Source organism: Sinocyclocheilus grahami, unplaced genomic scaffold (genome assembly GCF_001515645.1).
Source record: "Sinocyclocheilus grahami isolate Dianchi unplaced genomic scaffold, SAMN03320097.WGS_v1.1 scaffold1429.1, whole genome shotgun sequence".
Taxonomy (NCBI): Eukaryota; Metazoa; Chordata; class Actinopteri; order Cypriniformes; family Cyprinidae; genus Sinocyclocheilus; species Sinocyclocheilus grahami.
The window spans coordinates 22,399-45,627 of NW_015506608.1; the positions used below are offsets into that span (position 1 = coordinate 22,399).

General features: G+C 33.9%; 1 protein-coding gene across 1 annotated transcript in view; it reads right to left on the bottom strand.

The window, feature by feature from the left end:
• LOC107570235 (PH and SEC7 domain-containing protein 1-like) overlaps positions 1–23,229 on the bottom strand; it is a 39,611-nt gene that overhangs the window by 4,946 nt on the left and 11,436 nt on the right. Inside the window, exons 7-11 of the mRNA XM_016256445.1 lie at positions 20,156–20,245; positions 13,049–13,092; positions 3,199–3,371; positions 1,762–1,832; positions 864–1,021 (exon numbers count right to left, since the gene is read on the bottom strand). Coding sequence (XP_016111931.1) covers positions 864–1,021; positions 1,762–1,832; positions 3,199–3,371; positions 13,049–13,092; positions 20,156–20,245 — 536 coding nt within the window. The remainder of the gene's footprint in view (positions 1–863; positions 1,022–1,761; positions 1,833–3,198; positions 3,372–13,048; positions 13,093–20,155; positions 20,246–23,229) is intronic.

Genomic DNA, 23,229 nt, shown 5'->3' on the forward strand with positions numbered 1-23,229 from the left:
CACACACACACACACACACACACACACACACACACACAGAGAGCCTCATGCTGTACAAATGATTTATGCAGTCATTTTTTCCAGTTAAAGCTTAATTTTTGTTTTTGTTTGTTTTTGTATAGAAGCATATGCGGTTAGCAAGCAATTTTCACAACTGTGTGACACAGACTTGTCAATATGAATTCTCATTTATCTACTAAGATAATTTTGCAATGCTATTAGGTTATTATAATTAAATAAAACTAAAACCGGTTTTGCTCCTTGAAATAAAATAACCTTTAACTGTAAAAAGTTTTTTTTTAATGTCTATATATATATACACATATATATACACATATATACACATACATATATATATAGACATTAAAAAAAACAAAAACACACAAGTAAATCTAACTAAAATTAAAATGAACTGAAAAAAAAATTTAGACATAAAAAGAAAAAATTATAAAAACAGACAACAAAATGACTAAAACTAACTAAAATGAAAATAAATGGAATTATAAACAAATCAAATCTATGTAGACATAAAAATTATAAAAATCTTACAACAAAATGACTAAAACTTCAACCTAAATTAAAATGAAAACACAATATAAAAATATTAATAAAAACAATAATAGTATCTCACAATGTATTTCCATATTAAGCAGAATATTCAACTAGAACATCATAAAATGTAGGACGAGACTTGATTTTATTGGATGGTGAATTTATTGTGATGTCTCTAGATGAGAGGAGGTCAGAGAGAAGCCCATGAAAAATAAGCTTCATGGCATCAAATGAAAACGGAAAATCATTCTATAATAAGTTTAAATATTACATTCTGATGACAGTGGCATGTTTTCGGTGTGTGAACTCACGGGGCCTGAAAGAGGTAGACTCTCCAGTCAGCGGTCCGGAGGTAAAACACGTTTGGCCGTTTGCTGTAGTCTGTGGCTCTGATGGCCAGGGAATGATGAATAGACACCGCATTCTTCAAATCCTCATCCGATAACTGTTTATCTGGCTGATACTCACCCTGACAACACAATTATCCAGTTATTACTCAAAACATGCATGCCTTCTCATAATTACTGATTTATTGATCATACTGCCATTCTACTCATTACATACAGTATACTACCATCAAACTGTTTATATATACACTGCATATATATATATATATATATATATATATATATATAATACAACATCATTTGGGTATATTTCAAATACAGGCAAAAATATATTATTTGTTTAAAAGGCACAAAAATATCTTTTAAAAAAGTTTGACGTAATAGTGACTGAAGACTAATATTAAGACAATATTGTCAAAACTCAAAAGCGCTGTTTTTGTTCTGAAGTCAACAGAAACAAAATTCAAGAATAAAATTCATATCAATCTCACACACACACACACACGCACACGCACACACAGAGGGATCTGATTAAATAAATAATATATAATTAAATTATTAAATGTCACAGAATGAAAAAAAACCTACAATGTAATGTCAGCATAGACGCATAAATACAGCATGCAATACATGTATTGTTTCATGTAAAATGAAAAGACTGAAATATGCCTTCCAGTGAAAAACCTCATAAAATACCAAAATCAAATGCACCTTGAGAATGTAGCGAACAACAATAAACAAATAAATCAATGGTGAAGTAATTGAAAACCTCGAGACATTTTGCAATCAATAAATAAGAAATGAAATCAAATGAAAAGTAGCTCAGTCAGGAAGGAAGAAAGAAAGAAAGAAAGAGACTCACTTTCTGCAGGTAAAGGATGAGTCCCTTAAGAACAGCATAAAATGTTTTCCATCCTCTTTTTCCACGAGGTGCTGCATTACACATGAAAAATGACACGAATGCAAACAGCCTTTTATTATGCAGGGAAATGGATCAAATATATCAATACATCACTCTAGACTAATGAATTCATTTTCATTGGTAGACATTTTCTGCGCCTCTTTGTAAATTATATTATTTGCATTTTGTGACACTGTATGCTATTGTTCAACAACATTAAACTAAACATATATAACATATGTGACCCTGGAGCACAAAACCAGTCTTAAAGGTGCAGTGTGTAAATTTTAGCTGCATCTAGCAGTGAGGTTGTGAAAGTCCCCCGCTCACCCCTCCCTTTAGAGGAGCTACGGTGGCCGATACAGGACTAAGATGTCGTCGGTAAAGACAGCAGAGAGCAATGAGATTTCTTTACAAAGGTAAATTAAGGAATTATATTTACTTAATTAATAAATCGATGTTATTGCGAATATTAATGTACTTGTTCATCATTGTGTCAGTGTTTTATTCGCAAGAACAACAAAGTGAGGAAACGCGCTGTGTAGCAGTTTGTCCGTTTAGGGCTACAGTAGAAACATGGTGGCGACTTCCATGTAAGGGGACCCGCGGTGTATGTAGATATAAATTGCTCAATCTAAGGTAATAACGGTTCATTACGTAAGGTCTTTATACACCTCTGAAAACATAGTTATGTATATTATATTGCATTTCTGTCAATAGATCGATGTAAATATTACACATTGCACCTTTAAGTCGCTGGGGTATATTTGTAACAATAGCCAACAATACATTGTATGGCTCAAAATGATCCATTTCTCTTTTATGCCAAAAATCATTAGGATGAGATATTCATGTAAATTGGAGATATTTTGTAAATTTCCTACCGTAAATATATCAAAACTTAATTTTTGATTAGCAATATGCATGGCTAAGAATTCATTTGAACAACTTTAAAGATGATTTTCTCAATATTTAGATTTTTTTGCACCCTCAGATTCCAGATTTTCAAATAGTCGTATCTCGACCAAATATTGTCCTATCCTAACAAACCATACATCAATGGAAAGCTTATTTATTCACCTTCCGGCTGATGTATAAATATCCATTTTGAAAAAAAATGGAGCCTTATGACCGGTTTTGTGGTCCAGGGTCACACATATCAAAATCAGATTTCATGTGCAAGGGTCCAAACGTCAGATATACTTGACATAGTTTATTATAAACTAAAATGGGGGGAAAAAAATATCATCAGAAGTAAATGACATTTCCTTAAAAGACAAAAAAAGTAGTTCTGCTAATGTCCTAAATATGAATTTCTACATTTGATATATGATTATGAATATGTGGAAATAAAAAGTCCAAACTGCTGTGTTGAGGGATGTCTTCTTTAACACTCACTTCTCTTCCCGTCACAGTCTGCGTGGACCTTCCTCACCAGAAAACCGGCTTTGTAGAGCAGCGCTCCGGACGGAGTAAGGAAGCCGCAGGCCGTCTGCTTCACTTCTCTGGAGTTAGACTCTCCTCGCTGCTCACCCAGCTCCGAGAACGACTTGCGCAACTCTTCTTCATCGCTGAGGGGAGAGAACGCAGAAAACGAGCTACTAACCAAGAAGAAGTGCATAAAAGAGGCATTCGAAACAGTGATACGATATCATTGTCATGTTATGATAGACTGAATATAAATAATTTGATGAACAAACAACTTTCACTGAGAAATTGCTTGGAATTAATTGTGAAATTTACTAAGAAACCGCAAGTAACACATAGAATTAAACGTGAAATGTAAATCCTATTCCAATAATGTTTTATTTACTTCAAAAAATGTTTACTGTGCAGGATGGAACTATATTGCTGTATTACTATATTGAATTACTTCACATTTCTTTTTAGTTTCTAATAATATTGCTTACACTTAGTGTTAAGGGTCTGTTCCAATAATTGACACTAAATATTAAAGACTATTGCATAATTAATTCTGTACTGTTGGTGTAAAAGGCATGAGCCCTCAAATCATGCAACTTGTTGAGAAGGCAAATTCTGAAACAATTCCTTTGGTTTTCTTTTCCTTTTCTAGATAATTTGAGCAAAAGCTATAACTCACGCTGCCTTGAAAGCCCTGCTATATCTAGTGTTCTTTAAGCTGAAATACAATAAATATAGTTTTTATTATTTTAAATATTATTTTTGAAATTAAAATATTTAAATTGACATTTTATTTTACTATAACTAAAAGAAACCTTATTAAAAATGATCAAAATATAGCTTTTATTAAAAACTAAAATTTGTAATTCAAACTGAAATAAACAAAAATTATATATTATATACACACACACTTAAATTAATAATAAAAATAATAATTCAAATTTTAACAACTACAATAGTAGGCTTTATTAATGATACTAAAATACTTTAGATGTAAATAAATAAATAGAGTACGAATCAGTGTTATTTTAGTATAATTGAGATAGTATATATAGTTATAGTTTTTTATATTTTCATTTAGTTTTATTAATTTTAATTTTAAAGTTGTAGGTTTTTGTCCGTTTTTATCATTTTTATTTCCGTTTTAGTTTTACTTATTTTAGTACACAGTGTTACGGGTCTCTTCCAATAACTAACACTAAATATTAAACACGTAATTGCATAATTCATCCTGTACTGTTGGCATTATAGACATGAATGGCTTCTCAAATCATGTAGCTTGATGAGAATATTGAAACAATTCATTGGCTTTACTTTTCCTTTTCTAGATATTTTGACCAAAAACTGCATCTTACACTGCTTAGAAAGCATTGCTATTGCCGTTTGGAAATGCACATCTAGTGTTCTTTATGCTGCAGTCAGTGTGTGGAGAAATCCAGCGAGTTTAAAGACTACAGGAGTTAGGATTCAGAGCCTCGTATCGGGCTCGCTGTGATATTTGGGGCCTGTCTCGCTGCATGTCCCACCTAGAGTGAATAAAAGTCTTTTCCCGACAGTCTTCACTCCCGCTGATCATAACCCCCCGAGTGCGGCAGACACTATCGATCGAGTGCGTGTTGAAGTAAAGTGCTCTTCCAGCTGGTTTCTCTCTCACATCTGCCACCGCAGAAATCAAATCAAAGACTCGATCGCACAGGCCAAACTATTATGGCATGCCACTGCGAGACGACCGCAGGTTAAATGGATGTGTTTCAAAGCCGTCATACCGTGAAAAATCAAATTCTCCTTGTATTTTTGGAAACTGAAGTGTTCGATGTACTATTTAGGCTTGCTTGAACGTCACTTTCACCAACCATGAGCACATTCAAGTCAATTGCAGATGGATGGAAAATTAGGTTCCACCTACTTTTTGGTTAAACATCCCTTTTCATTTGGAAATTATGGAAGCAAATCAAGGCATATTTAGTATGCTTCATGATGAATGAGCCAAATCAATACAGGCCATTTATATCTAGAAGTCTTAAAAAACAGTTGCAAAAATAGGGGGAAATTTAATAATAAAAATGCTTTTAGTGCAAGAAACCTTGACTAACATTTCTAATACATTTAAAAGCAGGGTGATTATAGTTCATTGGTACTAAAATTAAAACACTTTTGTTGCTTGAAATAAAAATGAATTGACCTAAAATAAATTTTATTTGACAAATGAAAATTAGCATCATTAAAAATGATAAAAATTGTAGCTTTTATTAAAAATGATGCATTTTGACTAAAATTTAAATTAAAAATAATTTTAAAACACTATAGGCATATTTAAAAAAAAAAAAAAATAAAAATAAAAGTATTGTTTTATTTGTTGTTTAATCAGTGTTATTTTAGTATTATTAAGATACTATTATATTTTTTTATTGTTCATTTTAATTTATTTAAAGTTGTAGTTTTTTTTTTTGCTTGTTTTATCATTTTGTCAGTTTTTTTTCAGTTTTAGTTATTTTAGGACATTAAGTTAAACTAAATGAAAATGAGAAATGTTGCCTTGGCAACAAGCTGAATTTTATTTTATATCAGTTAAAGTTTCTTTTATTTCAAGTCATTTTTATGGTTTTAATTTTAGTTAACTATAATCACCTTGGCACTAATGTACTCAGAAAGTGTCTTGTACGGGCGCTTTGAATCAGGAGTGTGGATGTGTGAATGTTCCTGTCTTTTATGAGATCTCTCGCCACATTCTGTACACTCAGAGGTGTAATATTTCTCCTGAACACACACATCGATTGTCTGAGGTCGCTGAAGAGACCCCTTTAATGGTGTGTTTCTCAGAGAAAGGACACACATCACACTGCCGTCCCGTCCGCGTGATGTTTCTCAGGGGAGAGAGACGCTCGCCGAGTCCCTGCAGAGATAGAGCCCAAAACCTTCAGATCACCTCCACAAACCAGCAGCTTTCCAGCCAACATTCACACAAAAATACAATTTCTTCCTCAAAACCATGTCGCTACAAAACACACAAAATAAAAGTTAGAAATAATGCTAGTTTAACCTTTTCAAATTCAACTATCTTTTTTTTTTACTTCATAAAAATTTACTTAAATAAAAGTATATGTAAAATAAAAGTAAAAAAACAAAAATAAAATAAATTCAATTTCAGAAATGTAAATAAGGTAACACTATTTCGATAGTCCACTTTCGACATTCTATTAACAGTAAGTAACTTTGCAACTACATGTCAACTAGCAGTTAGTAGAGTATTAGTAGACTGTCTGCTTAATATCTTCTAACACTTTCTTTGTCAACATTCTTCTAACCCTAAACCTACCCTAACAGTCTACTCTGAGAGTTAGTAGACATGTAGTTGCAAATTAATGAGAATTAGTTGACATGTAGTTACAACGTTACTTATAGTTAGTAGAATGTCTAAAGTGGACTATCGAAATAAAGTGTAAGCGTAAATAATTTTAATTAGTAATTATTCGTATTCCAAAGAATTAGATGTTTTTAGTAATTTTGCTTTAGTTCTTTCAGGTACAAAGTGATTATTTGTAAAAAAAAAAAAAAAAAAACTAAACAAATAAATGCAAACAGACAGTAAGTGAACTGCGCATCAGTTTAACTATTTCAGGACTGATGTAAACATTTTCTGGTTTTCAGAAGTGGCAGCTATAAAACATTTCTCATTTTCATTTTAAAGTTAAAGTACCAAAATAACACTAAAACTGAAATAAAAATAATTCAAAACTATATAGACATAAAAAAACAAGTTTTTAAATAATAAAAATGACAAAAATCACAAATTATTTACCTTTAACTAAAACAAAAACAGAAAATAAAACCTCAATACTATAATGGTATATTAGTATTATGGTGGTGATATTTTGCCCGTGCAAACACCATTCACATTTACTTTGTGAGTAAAAACTAATCTTTTTTTCTTATATAAAGACAGTTATTTAATGTCTTAATCTATTCCAATTCTGAATCTCTCAGATGTCTGAATGGCCTTCTTGATCCAATTTCTGATATTATCATTAAATGATCACATGACAACACTGCGTTCATAAACAGCATTCCGATGACAAGATCGCCTGATTATGTGTGTGCTGCTCTAAAATGGGTGGAAAACATCGCTCAATCACTCTCACACTGAGCATATGCGTAAAACTTAAAGCCTGTTGCCTGGTAACTGCCGGCACGAGAGAGAGAGAGAGAGAGAGAGAGGGAGGGAGAGAGGGAGAGAGGGAGAGAGGGAGAGAGAGAGAGAGAGAGAGAGGGAGAGAGAGAGAGAGAGAGCGCGAGCGAGCGAGTGAGAGAGCAATGAAAACACAACCTTAAGAATAAATTTAGCCAGAGCCATTACAGCAGGACTGATGGTCTTGCCGATGGTCACACAGAGAGACTAACGACACGAATCACACGACTGACTCCAGATCAGATCAGATCAGCACCTCACATCACATCACACACAACACCGGACAGAAAAACAGTGCTGGATGACAGGGATGAGTGATATTACAGCATATCAAATCTGGATAATTTATGCTTTTGTTTACTTATTGATTTAATTATTTCAAACAAATATGCCTATCCCAATTAGAGTCAAAATGTTCAATTCACAGAGTAAAACAGAGTACAAATACAATTTAGTAATAACTGGTACGAAGAATAATATTTATTTCCATCAGAAACAGTATAAGGGGGATCACATTTGAATTTATAGCAATTTATTTTATTATATTTATTTAAATGTACACTTCCTTTTGATAGTTTGGGGTCGGTAGTGTTTTTTTTTTTTTTTAAGAAATTAATACTTTTATTCATCAAAGATGCATTAAATTGATCAAACATGGCAATAAAGGCATTTTAAATGCTCTAAAAAAATTCTGTTTCAACGAAATGCTGTTCTTTTGAACTTTATATTCAAACAGTCCTGCATAAAAAAAACAAGGTACCAAGGTATTTATTTTTGATCAAAGAAATGCAACATTAATGAGAGAAAATTCATTTAAGAAATCTTGCAGGCCCCAAACTTTTGAATACTAGAGTAAACAAAGCTACAAATGTTAAAGTGACATCAAGATCAAGGACGAGTATACTGAGTATCAACAGGTTACTTACTTACAACTTAATATTCTACCATTTTAAAATTGTAACAGGAACACTAATTGTAACACTAGTCTCGAACAATTATATTGTAACATTTGAAAAATGTCACAAAGTCTTCATGAACAGTTCTAAAAGTGTCGTAAACAAATCTTTAAAAATTTGAATAGAATTATTGTAACAGACAGTTAGAACCGATGCAATGTTCTAAAGAGATCTGTTATTCCTCGAACACTAGCATTCTCTATTCTATCTACTTATTTTGTTTTTATTTATTATACAAAATTACCTCTAACACCACTCTGTTCTTTTTCTGACTTGTTTTATTTTTATTTAAAAAAATGACCCTCTAACACTATAGTGTTCCCTATAATTTTTCTATTCTATCTACTTGTTTTCTTTTTATTTGTTATAAAAAAAAAACTAATGTATACTGTGTTAGTATGTATACAGAGACTTGCTCTTTTCTTGGTTTTGATTGCTTCTATTATCCTCATTTGTAAGTCGTTTGGATAAAAGCATCTGCTAAGTGACTAAATGTAAATGTAAAAGATCTCTGTTGCAACATTCTCAATGTCACAAATTAAAAATGAATAAAAATGACAAAACATTATACATGACACGTAATAGTCAAATATATTCAATACTCGATTTATCGTCCAGCTCTAGAAGACAGAAACAGAGTTGAAGCAGATGAAGGGAACAGACAGCAGGGTGAAGCATGTAATCAGGAAAGGGCAGAATGATTCGATTCAGAGAGCGGCATGCTGGGAAAACAGCAGCGCCTGTTGAGGACAGAACGATTCTCATGTATAGACTGATCATCTGATCATATGTATGTTCTCACACACACACACACACACACACACACACACACACACACACACACACACCGCTCTCTAACACACTAACTCTCATCCTCTCATCCTCTCACAATGCAAATGTCCATCTCTCTGTTTTTCAGCGTTGCATCTTTGTATTCTTACAGTAAGTGAGCCCAGCAGCAGAGAGCAGCGGATCTGAACATGCTGCATGGGTCTACTGTCTTTTCTTCCATGTTTGTTTCTTTACTGACTGTAAACAGCTCAATTCCTGCACCTCCATCAATACAGCTCTTTCCTTTCCTCTAGAATCGGTCTCTCTGTCCCAGTCTCGCTTCGTTTTCTCTCTCCCTCTCAGACGTGATAAAACGACTTGATTATTGATCATTATGTGACATTGTGATGAATACAGTGCATGAGATTGTTGTGTGGGTAATAGCGGTTCATTAACACTCCTGGCTGATGAACAGCACGGTTTATTCAGGCCAGTAAGGCAGATTTTTACTCGCCCTGCCAACATTTAAAAAAAAAAAAAAAAAGAAGTATTTAATGTTTTATATGTGGAAGCCTTTTCTAATATTTTTCATTGAACCAAGATGTTGTTACAAAAAGCAAAACAAAGCTGAATTTTCAGCATCATTACTCCAGTCTTCAGTGTCACATGATCCTTCAGAAATCATTCTAATATGCTGATTTAGTTGTGCTGCTTCATATTTTTTTGGAAACTGTGATACTTTTTTCTGGATTCTTTCATGAATAAAATGTTAATGTTTATAAAATGCTTAATGTATCATTATAAAATGCATACATACATAAAGTATGATGTACTGTGTGTAATAAAAGCAAATTACAATAATATCTGGAAATTATGAGCACTACTGTTCAAAAGTTTGTTTGTAATTAATATTTAGTTCATAAAGAATGCATCAAAAGTGACAGTAAAACATAAAAAAAAATACAAAAGACTTCTACTTCAAATAAATGCTGTTCTTTTGAATGTTCTATTCATCAAAGAATCTTGAAAAATAAAATGTATCAGTTTCCACAAAAAAAAAAAAGAATAAATAAAAATAATATGAAGCAGCACAACTACATCCGCATATTAGAATGGTTTCTGAAGATCATGTGACACCGAAGACTGGAGTAATGATGCTGAAAATTCAGCTTTAATCACAGAAATAAATTCTATTTTAGATTATATTCAAACAGTAAACAGCGTTTTTAAATTGTAATAATATTTCAAATTTTTACTGTATTTTTAATCAAATGCAGCCTTGGTGAGCAGAAGAGACCTCTTTCAAAAACATTAAATCTTACCAACCCCAAACTTCTGAACGGTCATGCATATGTGATCAAAATGACTTTTTACTACGGTAGGTTGAATTAACCTGCACTTATATGAAAAATCTTAAGTTTAACATATTATATAAAAATATTTTACTGCTCAAACTCATGATTGACCAATTGAAAATGAAGTATACCAGCTATACAATCAAAAACACTTTTTGGTAGACAACGAAGCCATCCGATGCAAAACATACAGATCTGTTTGTCTTTTTGAACTCCTATCAAACGCATACAAGTCATTCCCATAATTTTTACAAAAACCTCTTCTACGTACGTCAGCTGGCTAGACAACGCTACCTTGGTGGCTCATTAAAATCAGCAGAATTCACATCCTAATATTGCAACTGTAGCATAAAATCAAGATCCCATCTCTATGTTTGAGCAGCTTGATACGGACGGGCCGGCGTTTCTCAGCTGCGCTCTTGTCCATGAGCTCAGGGAGGGACAGATGAGGCTATTTCGGGAGCTACAGTAGGAGTCTGTGGGTTCACCTTTGCTCAGGATGCGAGCGGGACACTTTAAAGAGCGCTGTGGTATGTGTGGGTGCACGAATGAGTGTTGAACATGAGAACGAGGTTAGGGCTCTGTGAGAGAGAGAGAGAGGGGGTGAATACATATAGATGAAACGCAGTCGAGCCGTAACTATGCAGCGGTATCCATTGAGCCGTAACCATAGCAACGGCGCTCAGAAAGCCAGGGTCTTTAATTGGTGTGTGTGTGTGAATATAGAGAGAGAATAGGCAGCACTCGCACACTATTGTTTCTAGCAAAACAACACACGGATCCAACGCCTCAAACACTAAAACCTGCTTTCTTTTCACTATTTATGGCATTTCCTCCTATGATATCACTCGTATCTTTCATCCTTGTGAAAATTTACCATGGCAGTCATTTCATTATTATTACAGTTATAAAGCATCGCTATTAAACAAAGAAATTACTTTCCAAGTGACTGAACATGCAATTTCGTCCTGCTAGATGATAAAATGAGCAAAATGTCTGATAGACACTGAATATCTAGACACTACAAAAGCATAGAGACTTGGACAAACACATATACCCAATAAAAATATTTAGGCCTAAATTTAAGATTTAAATATTGCACGTAACTTAAAAAAATTATAATAATAATAATAAACTTTAAAATGAACTTTAAGTTAAATAAAATATATAAAACTTTTTATTTCACATTTCATTCCAAGGCAGTGCATCTCATTTTTCATTTAGTTTAACCTGATGTACTAAAATAAGTAAAGTAAAAGTAAAGTAAAACTAAAATAAAAAATGAAAAATAAAAAAAAGATGCATTAGATGCATTAGAGAAAAAAACAGCACAATTCCTAAAACATTAACTAAAATTAAAATGAAAAAAAAAGTTAAATAATAATAAAAATTAGAATTATAACAGTATCACAAATATTGTATATTTGATATGCATATACAGTAACATTTCCAACATTTTGGATTACACAATTTTAACAAACAAATAATTAAACTCAATGTGAAGCATATTTGTCAGTCATATAACAAAACAGTTCAGAATTCTGTAACAGTACAAATAAACCAAATGTGTTTTAAATGAATAATAACAAGGTCCATATATCTATCATTGATATATTCAATTGGTCTCTCACCTCATAAATTTTAATTTAAGTAATATTGATTAATATTAATATTTAATTAACATTGCTTAATTATTTTCACATTAACAGATTTATTACAAATATGCATCCCATTAAATGTATTAGTCTGTTCAAGGTAATACTGTGTGGAAATGTTTTATGTAATTCAAATACATAAACCTTAAATTTAATATTTTTTTAATTGCAACATGCTAAAAACAACTCTTAGCAACTTTTGCATGAGCAATTAATTACTCACTCAAACTATCAGAAATATATAGTTCTGTCAGGACCACTATCGTCAAAATGATAGATTATTGGCATAAAGTTTGGTTTGGCGGTATGGTTCTGTTCTGCCCATCCATGCAGCCTGTCATGAATGAGCAGGGAGAGCAGCAATAATACCCCCCCAGGGTTAACAGAACAGAACAAGGCAGATATCATTAATGTACTTAATGATATTTAAGTGTAACACTTTATTCAAGATAAAGGAGTCTGATTAGCAAAGAATATCAGAAAGCCAAGTCCTCACTGTGGCGAAAGGAGGAGCTGGGGATGGAGGAGGTTAATTTGCTCCTGAGCAAGCTGAAAAGCTGCTGAATAATACTGAATAGAGCTTATATAGGAATGCCGCGATAGGTGTCGTATTCCTATAGGTAGATGTGATCAGCTGAGAATCAGCTGATGCAAGCTTGACTCACGTGACCTGCCAGAACTAACGCTAATGCTTAATTTGGAGATTTTCCAATAGTGACAGTAACTGTAGTAGCTATCCTGGAGGAAACTATGGTTACCATGGCAATGTGTTCTTTAGGGGCGATCAGAATGATAAAATGAGTTGACTCGTGTTTCTATGTGGGTAGTTTGGTAGTAGCACATTTCATCTACTGTAAAACCTTACAGTCATTAAACGTCATTAAACAGGAAGAAAACACTTACATTGTCCACTGCAGCTTTTCATTTTTAATAGAGTTGTACAGGGCCTGAGAGAGAGAGAGAGAGAGAGAGCGAGAGAGTGAGTGAGTGAGTGAGTGAGTCACACCTGAGCTGTAAATGACTGTGTTTGGTTTCACAGACTGGCGTATGAGTTGCATCATATATATATTCTGCTGTAAGTAGCATCATAATCAGACTGTGACAGATGACACACCTCAAAATAAAGATCTGATTCAGTTATAGCCACACCGTCTACACAAATAAATGCCATTCTGGACATCAACACCTAACAATCAGTGAAGCATCAATTTAACTCCACAACCAATAATCCAAACCTTTTCAAACCATACATTTACATAAGAGATAAGTGTTTAAGCTTGTTCGGTTTTTGTACTTGTTTCTAAATGGCAGTACATAATGAAGAAAAGCTAAATCATTAAAAAATATATAATCATAATATAGAAATATATTAAAAAAATTATGATTTTTTTTTTATAAATATAAGAACATTTTAAATAAACAAAAACAAATTAAAAATAAAAACATTAATTCAAATAAAAAAAATTTAATTATCTTTTAATAAAAGACCAAATCACAGATGGCTGTTAGTCTCCTCAGATCATTAGCACTTAATTGACACATCATCGGTGTAAGTGACGAGTCTGTGCAGACGTCAGTCATCAAACACCTGCGTCACAGTGGAATCCTGTGTTTGCAATTTAATTATCTACACAGATTCCCTGACAGAGTCAAAGACTGTGCCTATATTGGACAAAACCTCAAAGATAAAAATGATTCATAAATTAAATGTTTTTTTTTATTTTTCTATAAAGCATAGCTGTATGATTTGGCTTAGAGGTCATCATAAGATGTACAGTATATACAAGCCATAGAAGTCCTAATTCAGATGCCAAGCTAAATATGCATGAGAGAAGGACTTTAATAAGCATATTATTCCCTCCACACATCTAGAAAAAAAGAAACCTCAGCATGAACAGCTAATAATCTCAGTGTGTACTAGAAATTCAGCAGCAACAGAGAGCAAATTTACCCTCTCAGTCCCTCAGGGCAAAACAAACAGCATCTCCCCACCAATGCTCATTTCAAACAATAGCAATTCAGCTAGAGATTTCTTTTAGTTCATGTCTATTAGCTTTGAGGCAATCTATAAGCTACTGCACTCCTAAAAGTACACTACAGTTTGATTCACTCTTAAAAATAAGCATTGCAACAGGGGGATTCTGCAGCAGTGTCATAGAAGAACCATTAAAAACTACCAGTTAAAAACTCTGTAGAATATTTTTCCACTATAAAGAACCTTTTGAACAATGGAAAGGTTCTATGGAACCATTAATACCAATAAAACGCATTTATGTTTAAGAGTGCATGGTGTTTAAAAAGACAAAATCAGAACTGTATCTGATCAAAAGTGGCTGCCTGGTGCATCTATGTAACTTTTTGGCCTTTTTGGGCAGCAGACAAGTACAGATGACCGGGTGAGTGATGGACAGGTAAGTGACACGAGACAAGGTTACCCTCTTCCTCTTGCGGGCCTGCGGGTGGTTCTGTCCATCTTGAGATTTTCCCAGGAGGTCCGGAAACGCCAGAGGTTTGAGCGATCGGGATCTGGGTGTTCGCGGGTAACGGAACGGGTCCATCATACGGAAATCTCGCCCGTATCGAACAGAGCAGAGCGAGCGGGAGCGAAAGCGCCCGGCAGAGTGCAGACTGTTCACTCCAATCATGTTCGAAGCTGTGGTGCACTATGGGAAATAATCAACTCCAGTTGGGGTTTGGATCTTCAAATGAGTTCACGCCAATGTTTAGCAGCAAATGTTCAACTAAAAAAAAGCTTAAGAGCCTTCCTGTAGGTCACGGGTTCAAGAACTGATTTTAGAGAATCACTTTGGGTTAAGAATCTGCCAAATGCATAAATGTGAATCTTCAATACAAGAAACACATGAAAAAACCCAATATGGCTTCCTCTGTTAACAGATGAGGTAACTCCAAAGACAAAAAAGCAAGAAAATCCGGCTTAAAAATGAAGGAAAATCCAAGTGTTTAGATAGACTGATGAGAAAAATAAGTGTTACAGGTCATTTTTTGAATCAGGTTTGTAAGTCCAGGACAGATTTGCGGTCTCTTTGCGATCACTATATTTGGCTTGAGACCATCATCTTAATTTCTAATCTTAAACATGAAAGCAATATGAAAAATATTCAGGAACGCAACAGGGTGTCTGTAACCATCTGTTTGACAATATCACAATACATTACACATTACGTTTGTGAGATGCTCGAACTGGAGAATCAAGTAATTCAGAGCAAAATAAAAAGGACAGTGATCCTGAAATGTACGATATTTCCCTTGCGTACTCTGAACACATGTAACAGTCGATAACAAACACCAACTTCTACAAGCTAAACATTGCAACCAGCTAGCGGCCAAACACACACACACACACACACACACAGTGATGCCACAGATGGCAAGTAAAGCTTTCAGAAGTGTGAAAGAACAGCCGGGATCCGACAGATGGAATGAGGCAAACGGAAACCGGGAGAAAACATGAAACACACACAACGCCCTCACAAAAGACACAAACAGTGCGGCACACAGGAATCCCCACACCTGCACCGGCCCAAACGATGAGACAAACTCAGCACGCAATGCAAAACAATCCGAGATGAAGGCGGATGGGAGCCTGTTGCTTCTGAGCTTCAGCTGGTTTTCTTTTTTCTTTCTTGGAAGGACCAAGCGCTTTCAGAAGATGTGCATCACTCCCTTTGCATCTGTTTATCCATCAATCCATCTGGGATCCATGATAGGTCTGATGGATTTTTTGGGAAGTGCGTGTGGATGCGGTCTCCTCCAAACTGAGTCACAGATACGTGTCCGTGGACGATCAGAAAATGTCCACTTCCTCTCGTCGTCATTCAGGCTCTGCAGATGGAAAGTCTCTAAATCTCAGAGAGACTCGGAGGAGGCAGCAAGCTCGCTCGTTCGCTCTCTCTCTCTCTCTTTCAGGTTTCAGCCAATCACAGCGATCCAGCTCCCTCAAACACACACACACGGCTTGCTTCGCTTTGAATGCTGATTAACATTCACATACACTTGCACTGCAGATGCATTTAAATATGGCTCATTTATTATTCATCATACTGTAACATATTCGAAAATATATTTTGGGCAAAAGTGATCTGCATTTTTATAGTTATAATATCCTAAAATATTACTAAAATATTTCATATCAAAGACTAAAATTTTAGCATTACTAAAGTTGAACTGAAAAATTATATGAATCTAGTTTGTTTCCCTTTGCTTTAATTGTTTTAATGAAATTTAAATTCAGCTTAAATTATAATTTTCTTGCACATCTTTACTCAAACATCATCTTTTCAACAAATTTGAAAACACAAAAAAAGCATGATTATTGCTGACCGGCTCCATGCAATTTATTGGCCTGGACAATATATCTGTCTATCTAGAACAGCATGGCATGCAGTGCAGGGACTGAATGGACGTCACCTGCACGGCCGTCTCGTCTGGACTGAGTTGAGGGAGTTTGCTCAGCAGGACAGAGATAATTGTTCCCCCCGTTTGTCGTTATCTCCTCAGTAAAATGGGTCGCCGTCAGCCCGTGACCACTCTATCAGTGCCACAGCCCCGCCCCTCCATCTCCATGACGACGATGCACTTCAAGCACTCCTCACTAGCGTGTGCAAAAGCCCACAAGCAACCCACGTGTGAGAGACAGGCACAAATCCACCGTCTTTCACCGCTGCACTAAAGAAATGCCTCCTGCGGGGCACACACAGAAAATCTTTGCATTTGACCTTTTTTTTTCATATTACAGATGTGACAATGTAAACACGTGAAACAATTTTGTCTGAATAAATGCATGTGCACAATACATTGCTTGCTTTAGCCTTCAGATGCTGGTGTTTACATTACAGTCTAAATAAATACATAAAAAACATTCCCACACGAAATATAATAGGAACTAATACAAAATTATTTATTAAACAATAGAAATATTATAAGTTATTTTATGAATAAACAAATACGAGCCTCTAAATAAAATAAAAACACAAAATTAATCTTATAAATTATTTACAAAGTGATATAATATTATAAAGCATAATTTAAACCATATTATAAATAAAGAAAACTCTCCCTCTATATATATACAGTGGGGAAAAAAAGTATTTAGTCAGCCACCAATTGTGCAAGTTCTCCCACTTAAAAAGATGAGAGAGGCCTGTAATTTTCATCATAGGTATACCTCAACTATGAGAGACAAAATGAGAAAAAAAATCCAGGAAAGGATTATAAAGCCATTTCTAAGGCTTTGTGACTCCAGCGAACCTCGGTCAGAGCCATTATCCACAAATTGAGAAATTTTCACGGCACTGTATGTGCAGAGCGAGAGAATGAATAATGAAGTTATATATAAATTAATATAATATTAAATTATTATTTTTTATTATAACAATTATAATATAACATTTATGCATATTTGTATATATATACATACAATGAACAATTATAAATGCAACACTTTTGTTTTTGCCCCATTGTTCATGAGCTGAACTCAAAGATCTGAGACTTTTTCTATGTACACAAGTGCATCTCAAAAAATTCGAATATCGTGAAAAAGTTCTTTTTTTTGTAACGTTTCAAAAAGTGAAACTTTCACATTCTAGATTAATTACATGTAAAGTAAAACATTTCAAAAGTTTTTTTTAAATAAATAAATAAATAAATAAATAAATAAATAAATAAATAAATAAATAAATAAATAAATAAATAAATAAATAAAGCAAGCAAGCAAGCCACAAGAACCCATGCTTTAGAATTACATTTTTATTTTTAAATTAATTTATTATTTTTAAATGATTAAAAATAGTATATTATTTTTCAATATTTATTTTTAATTTTTAATATTTATTTATATTTAATTTAATATTAATTTATTTATTTTGTATTTATTGACTTATTTATACTTACTGTGGCTTTATAAGTTAATCAATCAATCAATCAATCAATCAATCAACAAGGTACCATGATTAAGTACAAACTGCAGGCTATTTACGGTTTCAATAGCGTTTAGCAATATGCCGCATCCATATATAATTCTCCTGCTGTGCCTCACTGGTGTTTGTGTAAATTGTCTTTGAAAGTAGCTCATTCAATCAGATTTTAACCCTGTTCGTCCAATAATTAGCACCCCACAATAACAGCTTTGCTTTATATGACAATGTGCCAGTGAAATGTGCTTATGTAAGCTGCCCTGCTCAGCTGTTGAGTTTAAATGAGAGAAGCAGAACGAGTAGGCGGCAAGAGTGTGAGAACTGATGTTGCGAGGGACAGAGAAAAGGATCGCCGGAGGGAAAGAAAAGAAAGAGAGGTCGTCATAAAAGCTATAGAGACTGATGTAAAACACTTGGCATGAACAGCAAGAACACAGACCGATCTCCATCGGCTCTCCCTTGCTTGGTTTATCGCTCTTCAGACGCTTTCTGTCCCAGTGAGAGTCAGTGTTTTCATCAACAAGATGAAGGACTGAAACACAAGCAGCTCCTCAGATAAAGCTCACTGCTGTGCCTTTAACAGAGCACAGAGATTTCAAAGGATTCATGCCACGGGAAAACAGGATTTGCTCTGCCATTTTCCAGTCACAATGTGATGCGGCTTTGCAAAGAGGCCACTATTGAAGGACGGGTCAGTGCAAAGCAGACTGAACCAACAGCAAACCCATGATGTGCTACATTCAGAATAGCATACTATCATAATTATATGTCTATGACTGTAGTATAGTACATATAATGTGCATAAACATTTTCTGCATGGAATGTGCAAAATGCAATGCTTTCAACCTGACTTTCCACTTCCTATGTGAAAAATAAACCCAGAAGTGTTAAAACTACACACACATATACTCATATATATATATATATATAGTACACCCCTCACATTTTTGTAAATATTTTATTATATCTTTTCATGTGACAACACTGAAGAAATTACACTTTGCTACACTGTAAAGTAGTGAGTGTACAGTTTGTATAACAGTGTAAATTTGCTGTCCCCTCAAAATAACTTAAAAAAAAATAAATTAAAACCATAAATTAAAATCATAATTGTCCATTTAAAATTTACAAATTGTAAATATACATTAGGATTTTAATTAGATTTTTGTACATTTTTCTTTTTAAAATTAACAATTTTTCCTACTGTAATACTACTGAAAAACAATAAAATCAAATAAATTATACATAAAATATAATATCTAACTTCTTTAATACAGTTTTAATTTTTGCATGATGAGCTTATTTTCATGACACTTACGCACATCTAAAATCCCCTTTCCAGTAGCCCACTAATGCAAAAATATTCTTACTCCGGTTTGTTTGTTTTTCTATTTAAAAAATAGTGAATATTGTTCAAGTCCTGCAGCAGCTTGAAAACATCTCCTGCCAGATAACACACATGGCGCAGCCGCTCTCGGCCCTAAAACCAATCTAAACCTCGTTTAGCTCATTAGTATTGTAGCGAATCAGCTCATGGGGAAATATGAATAATTAACCATAACTAGTTATAATTAACTATTCATATTTTAGATCCACTGTAGATATTTAGCTGACCACTCAGGGTCAACCGTCTTGTCAATTCTAAGAACGTTAATTTCCTGGTTAAAGGAAATAACTCAAGAACTCATCTGATTAGTTGAGAATGTGCCTGCAGGGTTAATGAATGGAAGCAAAACATCCCCCGTTTCCTACCAATGACATTACAGCACTAATCTAATAATATAAACCAATAAATGACCTACTAAAGAGTCATCGCTTCCCACCGGGACACAGATCTCTCCTGCTTCAAATCACACACAGCAGCGCTGAACGCTATAATAGCACAGCTGTCACATGACCACACAACCCGTGCCAACACACTCACACACACACCTGCTGAACATCTCAAATCATCTACAAAAAGGCGGTCTATTGACATGCAGATCTTCTCTGTGGACAATTTACAATCAATAATAATGCAAACAATACAGTTTCACTATGCAGCTTTAATAAGGAATATTTATGAAATATTCAGTACCTTAAGGAGTTCTTTAGGAAAATCATGGCCGCTGTTTAGTCCTTCCAGATTCCCGATGAACTGAGTGCAGGACATTCGCTTGCCAACATTCTGCCAATAGAAAAGACCAACACACACCTGTTAATAGCCCTCATTCATCTGCGCAATAACACAGAAATCAACAGCATTCTGACTGACCTTTACACATTTAATTACAGAGTAAAAAAAATGTAAAAAAATATATATATACACACACACACACACATATATAGCATTGTGACATTGTTTGCATGATACGTGACATTTAAAATGCAATTAATCCCATTTTTTCAGTATTTCCCACTGTAGTGTGAAAAATATTCTTACTTCTATAAAGCAACAACAATAATAATAATACTAATAAAAATAATAAAATATTATTAAATACACACATTAAATAATTTTTTTTAAATATTATATTTTGATAATTTTTTTAATAAAAAAAAAAATATTTATTTGCAAAAACAATATTTGTAATTTTTGAAATACTAAAATGACCAAAACTTAAATAAAATGAAAGCTAATCTATCTATCCGTCTGTCTGTCTGTAGTATTAGTATTTGTAATAATCTATTATTTTGTACAAATAATTGTAAAAAAAAAAAAAAAAAGGCATTAGGCAGGGTGATTTTCTTTATATTTTGGCAATAAGAAATTGGCAGAAAATGTGCTTAATAGTCATGAAGACAATATAATAATGTAGAAAAACTTAATGGAGCTAAAAATAAACCTAATTTTATTTATGGAAACCAAATTCCTTCCTTTTCCCCTTAGATTCTTATTATAAAATATTTCCAGGACATTTCGTCACCAGATTTGGCTTATGATGCATTAAAAGGTGCTCAAAAAGTGTGTAAGTTTGTAACTTATTGCACATTTTCAAGTGAGATGTCAGAGTCGGGCATTTTCTTCCTCTGAAAGTCAGCATGAGATGTCCTACATTTAAGCTGCGAGAGCATGAATATATGCATGTCTGGAGCTGCAGAAAGGCTCTGGAATACATCTTCTGATATTGTGGACTGAGGAGTTACATCAGAGGAAAGCTGAAATCGCTCACAGCTCTCATCAGGACCATAAACCTGTTACCATGGCGACAGCGAGTCTGGTCTATAACAGGCGTCATGTGTTCGCTGACGGCCCTAAACCCTTTAACAAAAGCACAGGAGCCGTGCTAAATATCCTGCCAGCAGACAGACATCAGCAGTGATTGACAGACCACAGATCCCTCCAGACGTCCATCTCTCTGCCTCTTCCAGTGCTGAAGCTTGCACTCCACACAGTTACATTAAGAGCCAATCTGTTTTTTTTTTTATTATTATTAATTTTGTTCTTGCAAACTGAGATAGAAGTCAGAATTATTGTTTGCAACCATTTCTGAGCATATAGAGCTGTTGACGTCAATTTGTAGGCCAAGCCGGAAGACTAATTGGCTACAGGATAGATTAGCGGATAACAGACTTTCATGTTTTGTTCTATAACATAAATTACACACGTCAAACATGATCTCTTAAGCCCTTTAAAAACATAAGTTGTGACATAAGAACTACAACTATCACATGGATGCGAGTTTAAAAGTCAGAATCATATCAGTCAGCAACACAAAAACTGCTGCTCTAAAAATAATCCCCCCCCGGCATTTTCAGAGGAAAACTACAATAACAAAAATGCATAATGCATTGTGACATGCACACATGCTCAAATGGTACAGAAAAATGTATATTAAAACTACACTTATAATTGATTCAATACAAAAAAATAAAAAATATGGTAAAGTATCTAATTAATAACTGAACACTGCAGTATCTGTGTGCACTATGCATTTTATGCTTATTAGATTATTGCATTAATAGCTTATCAACATGTCAATGGTAAACTGTACTGAAATCAATAGTGATTTGAATCTCCTGCTGTGCTGCTATTGTTAACTTCAAACTAATACTATAACTATTTGGTTCGTTTTTGGTAACTGAAATGAAGCTTAAATGAAATTAAAGATAATAATAAAAATAAATATTAGATGTAAAACTTAAATTTAAAAACGCATGAAAGTTAGAAACTGAAATAAGTTCAGCAAAGTTGAAGTACTAACATTTCTAAAACTAAAACAAAAAAAAGCTAAGGAGAAAACTAAGACACATAAAATAAAATGAAATTTAAGCAAATTAAAATGAAAAATGTTGCCTTCACAACTTACTGAAATATGTTTAAGTTGAAGAACTAAAATCAGTAATATAATGTATAGAAATTAGTGCTGTCAAACGATTAATCGCATCCAAAATAAAAGTTTTTGTTTGCATAATATATATATATATGTGTGTTCTGTGTATATTTATTATGTATATATAAATACACACACACATGCAATATATATTTTGAAAATGTTTACATGTATTTACAGTATCTCACAAAAGTGAGTACACCCCTCACTTTTCAGCAACCATTTTAGTATATCCTCTCAAGGGACAATACTATAGAAATGAAACTTGGATATATTTTAGACTAGTCAATGTGCAGCTTGTATAGCAGTACAGAGTTACTGTCCTCTGAAAATAACTCAACATACAGCCATTGTTGTCTAAATAACTGGCAACAAAAGTGAGTACACCCTAAGAGAATGTATGTAGTTTAACCATGCAAAACCACATGTCCTATTCATGTTCATGTTTTTGTCTGCTTGACAGGACCATACAAATTTGTGTATATTGTATCAGAGCAGTTAAAATTTGGTGCTTTGAGCACAATTCTCTCATACTGACCACTGGATTGTTGCTCTCCACAAAGATGGCCTAGGCTATAAAAAGATCTGTAACACCCTTAAACTGAGTTGCAGTACAGTGGCCAGGGTCATACAGATGTTTTCTAAGACAAGTTCCCCTCGGAACAGGCCTCGCAAGGGTCAATCAAAGAAGTTGAGTCCTCGTGCTGTGTGCGTCAGGTACAGAAGCTGGCTTCAAAAAACAGACACATGAGTGCTGCCAGCATTGCTTTAAAGGTTGCAGAAGCGGGAGGTCAGCTTGTCAGTGCTCAAACCATACGCCGCACACTGCAACAAGTCG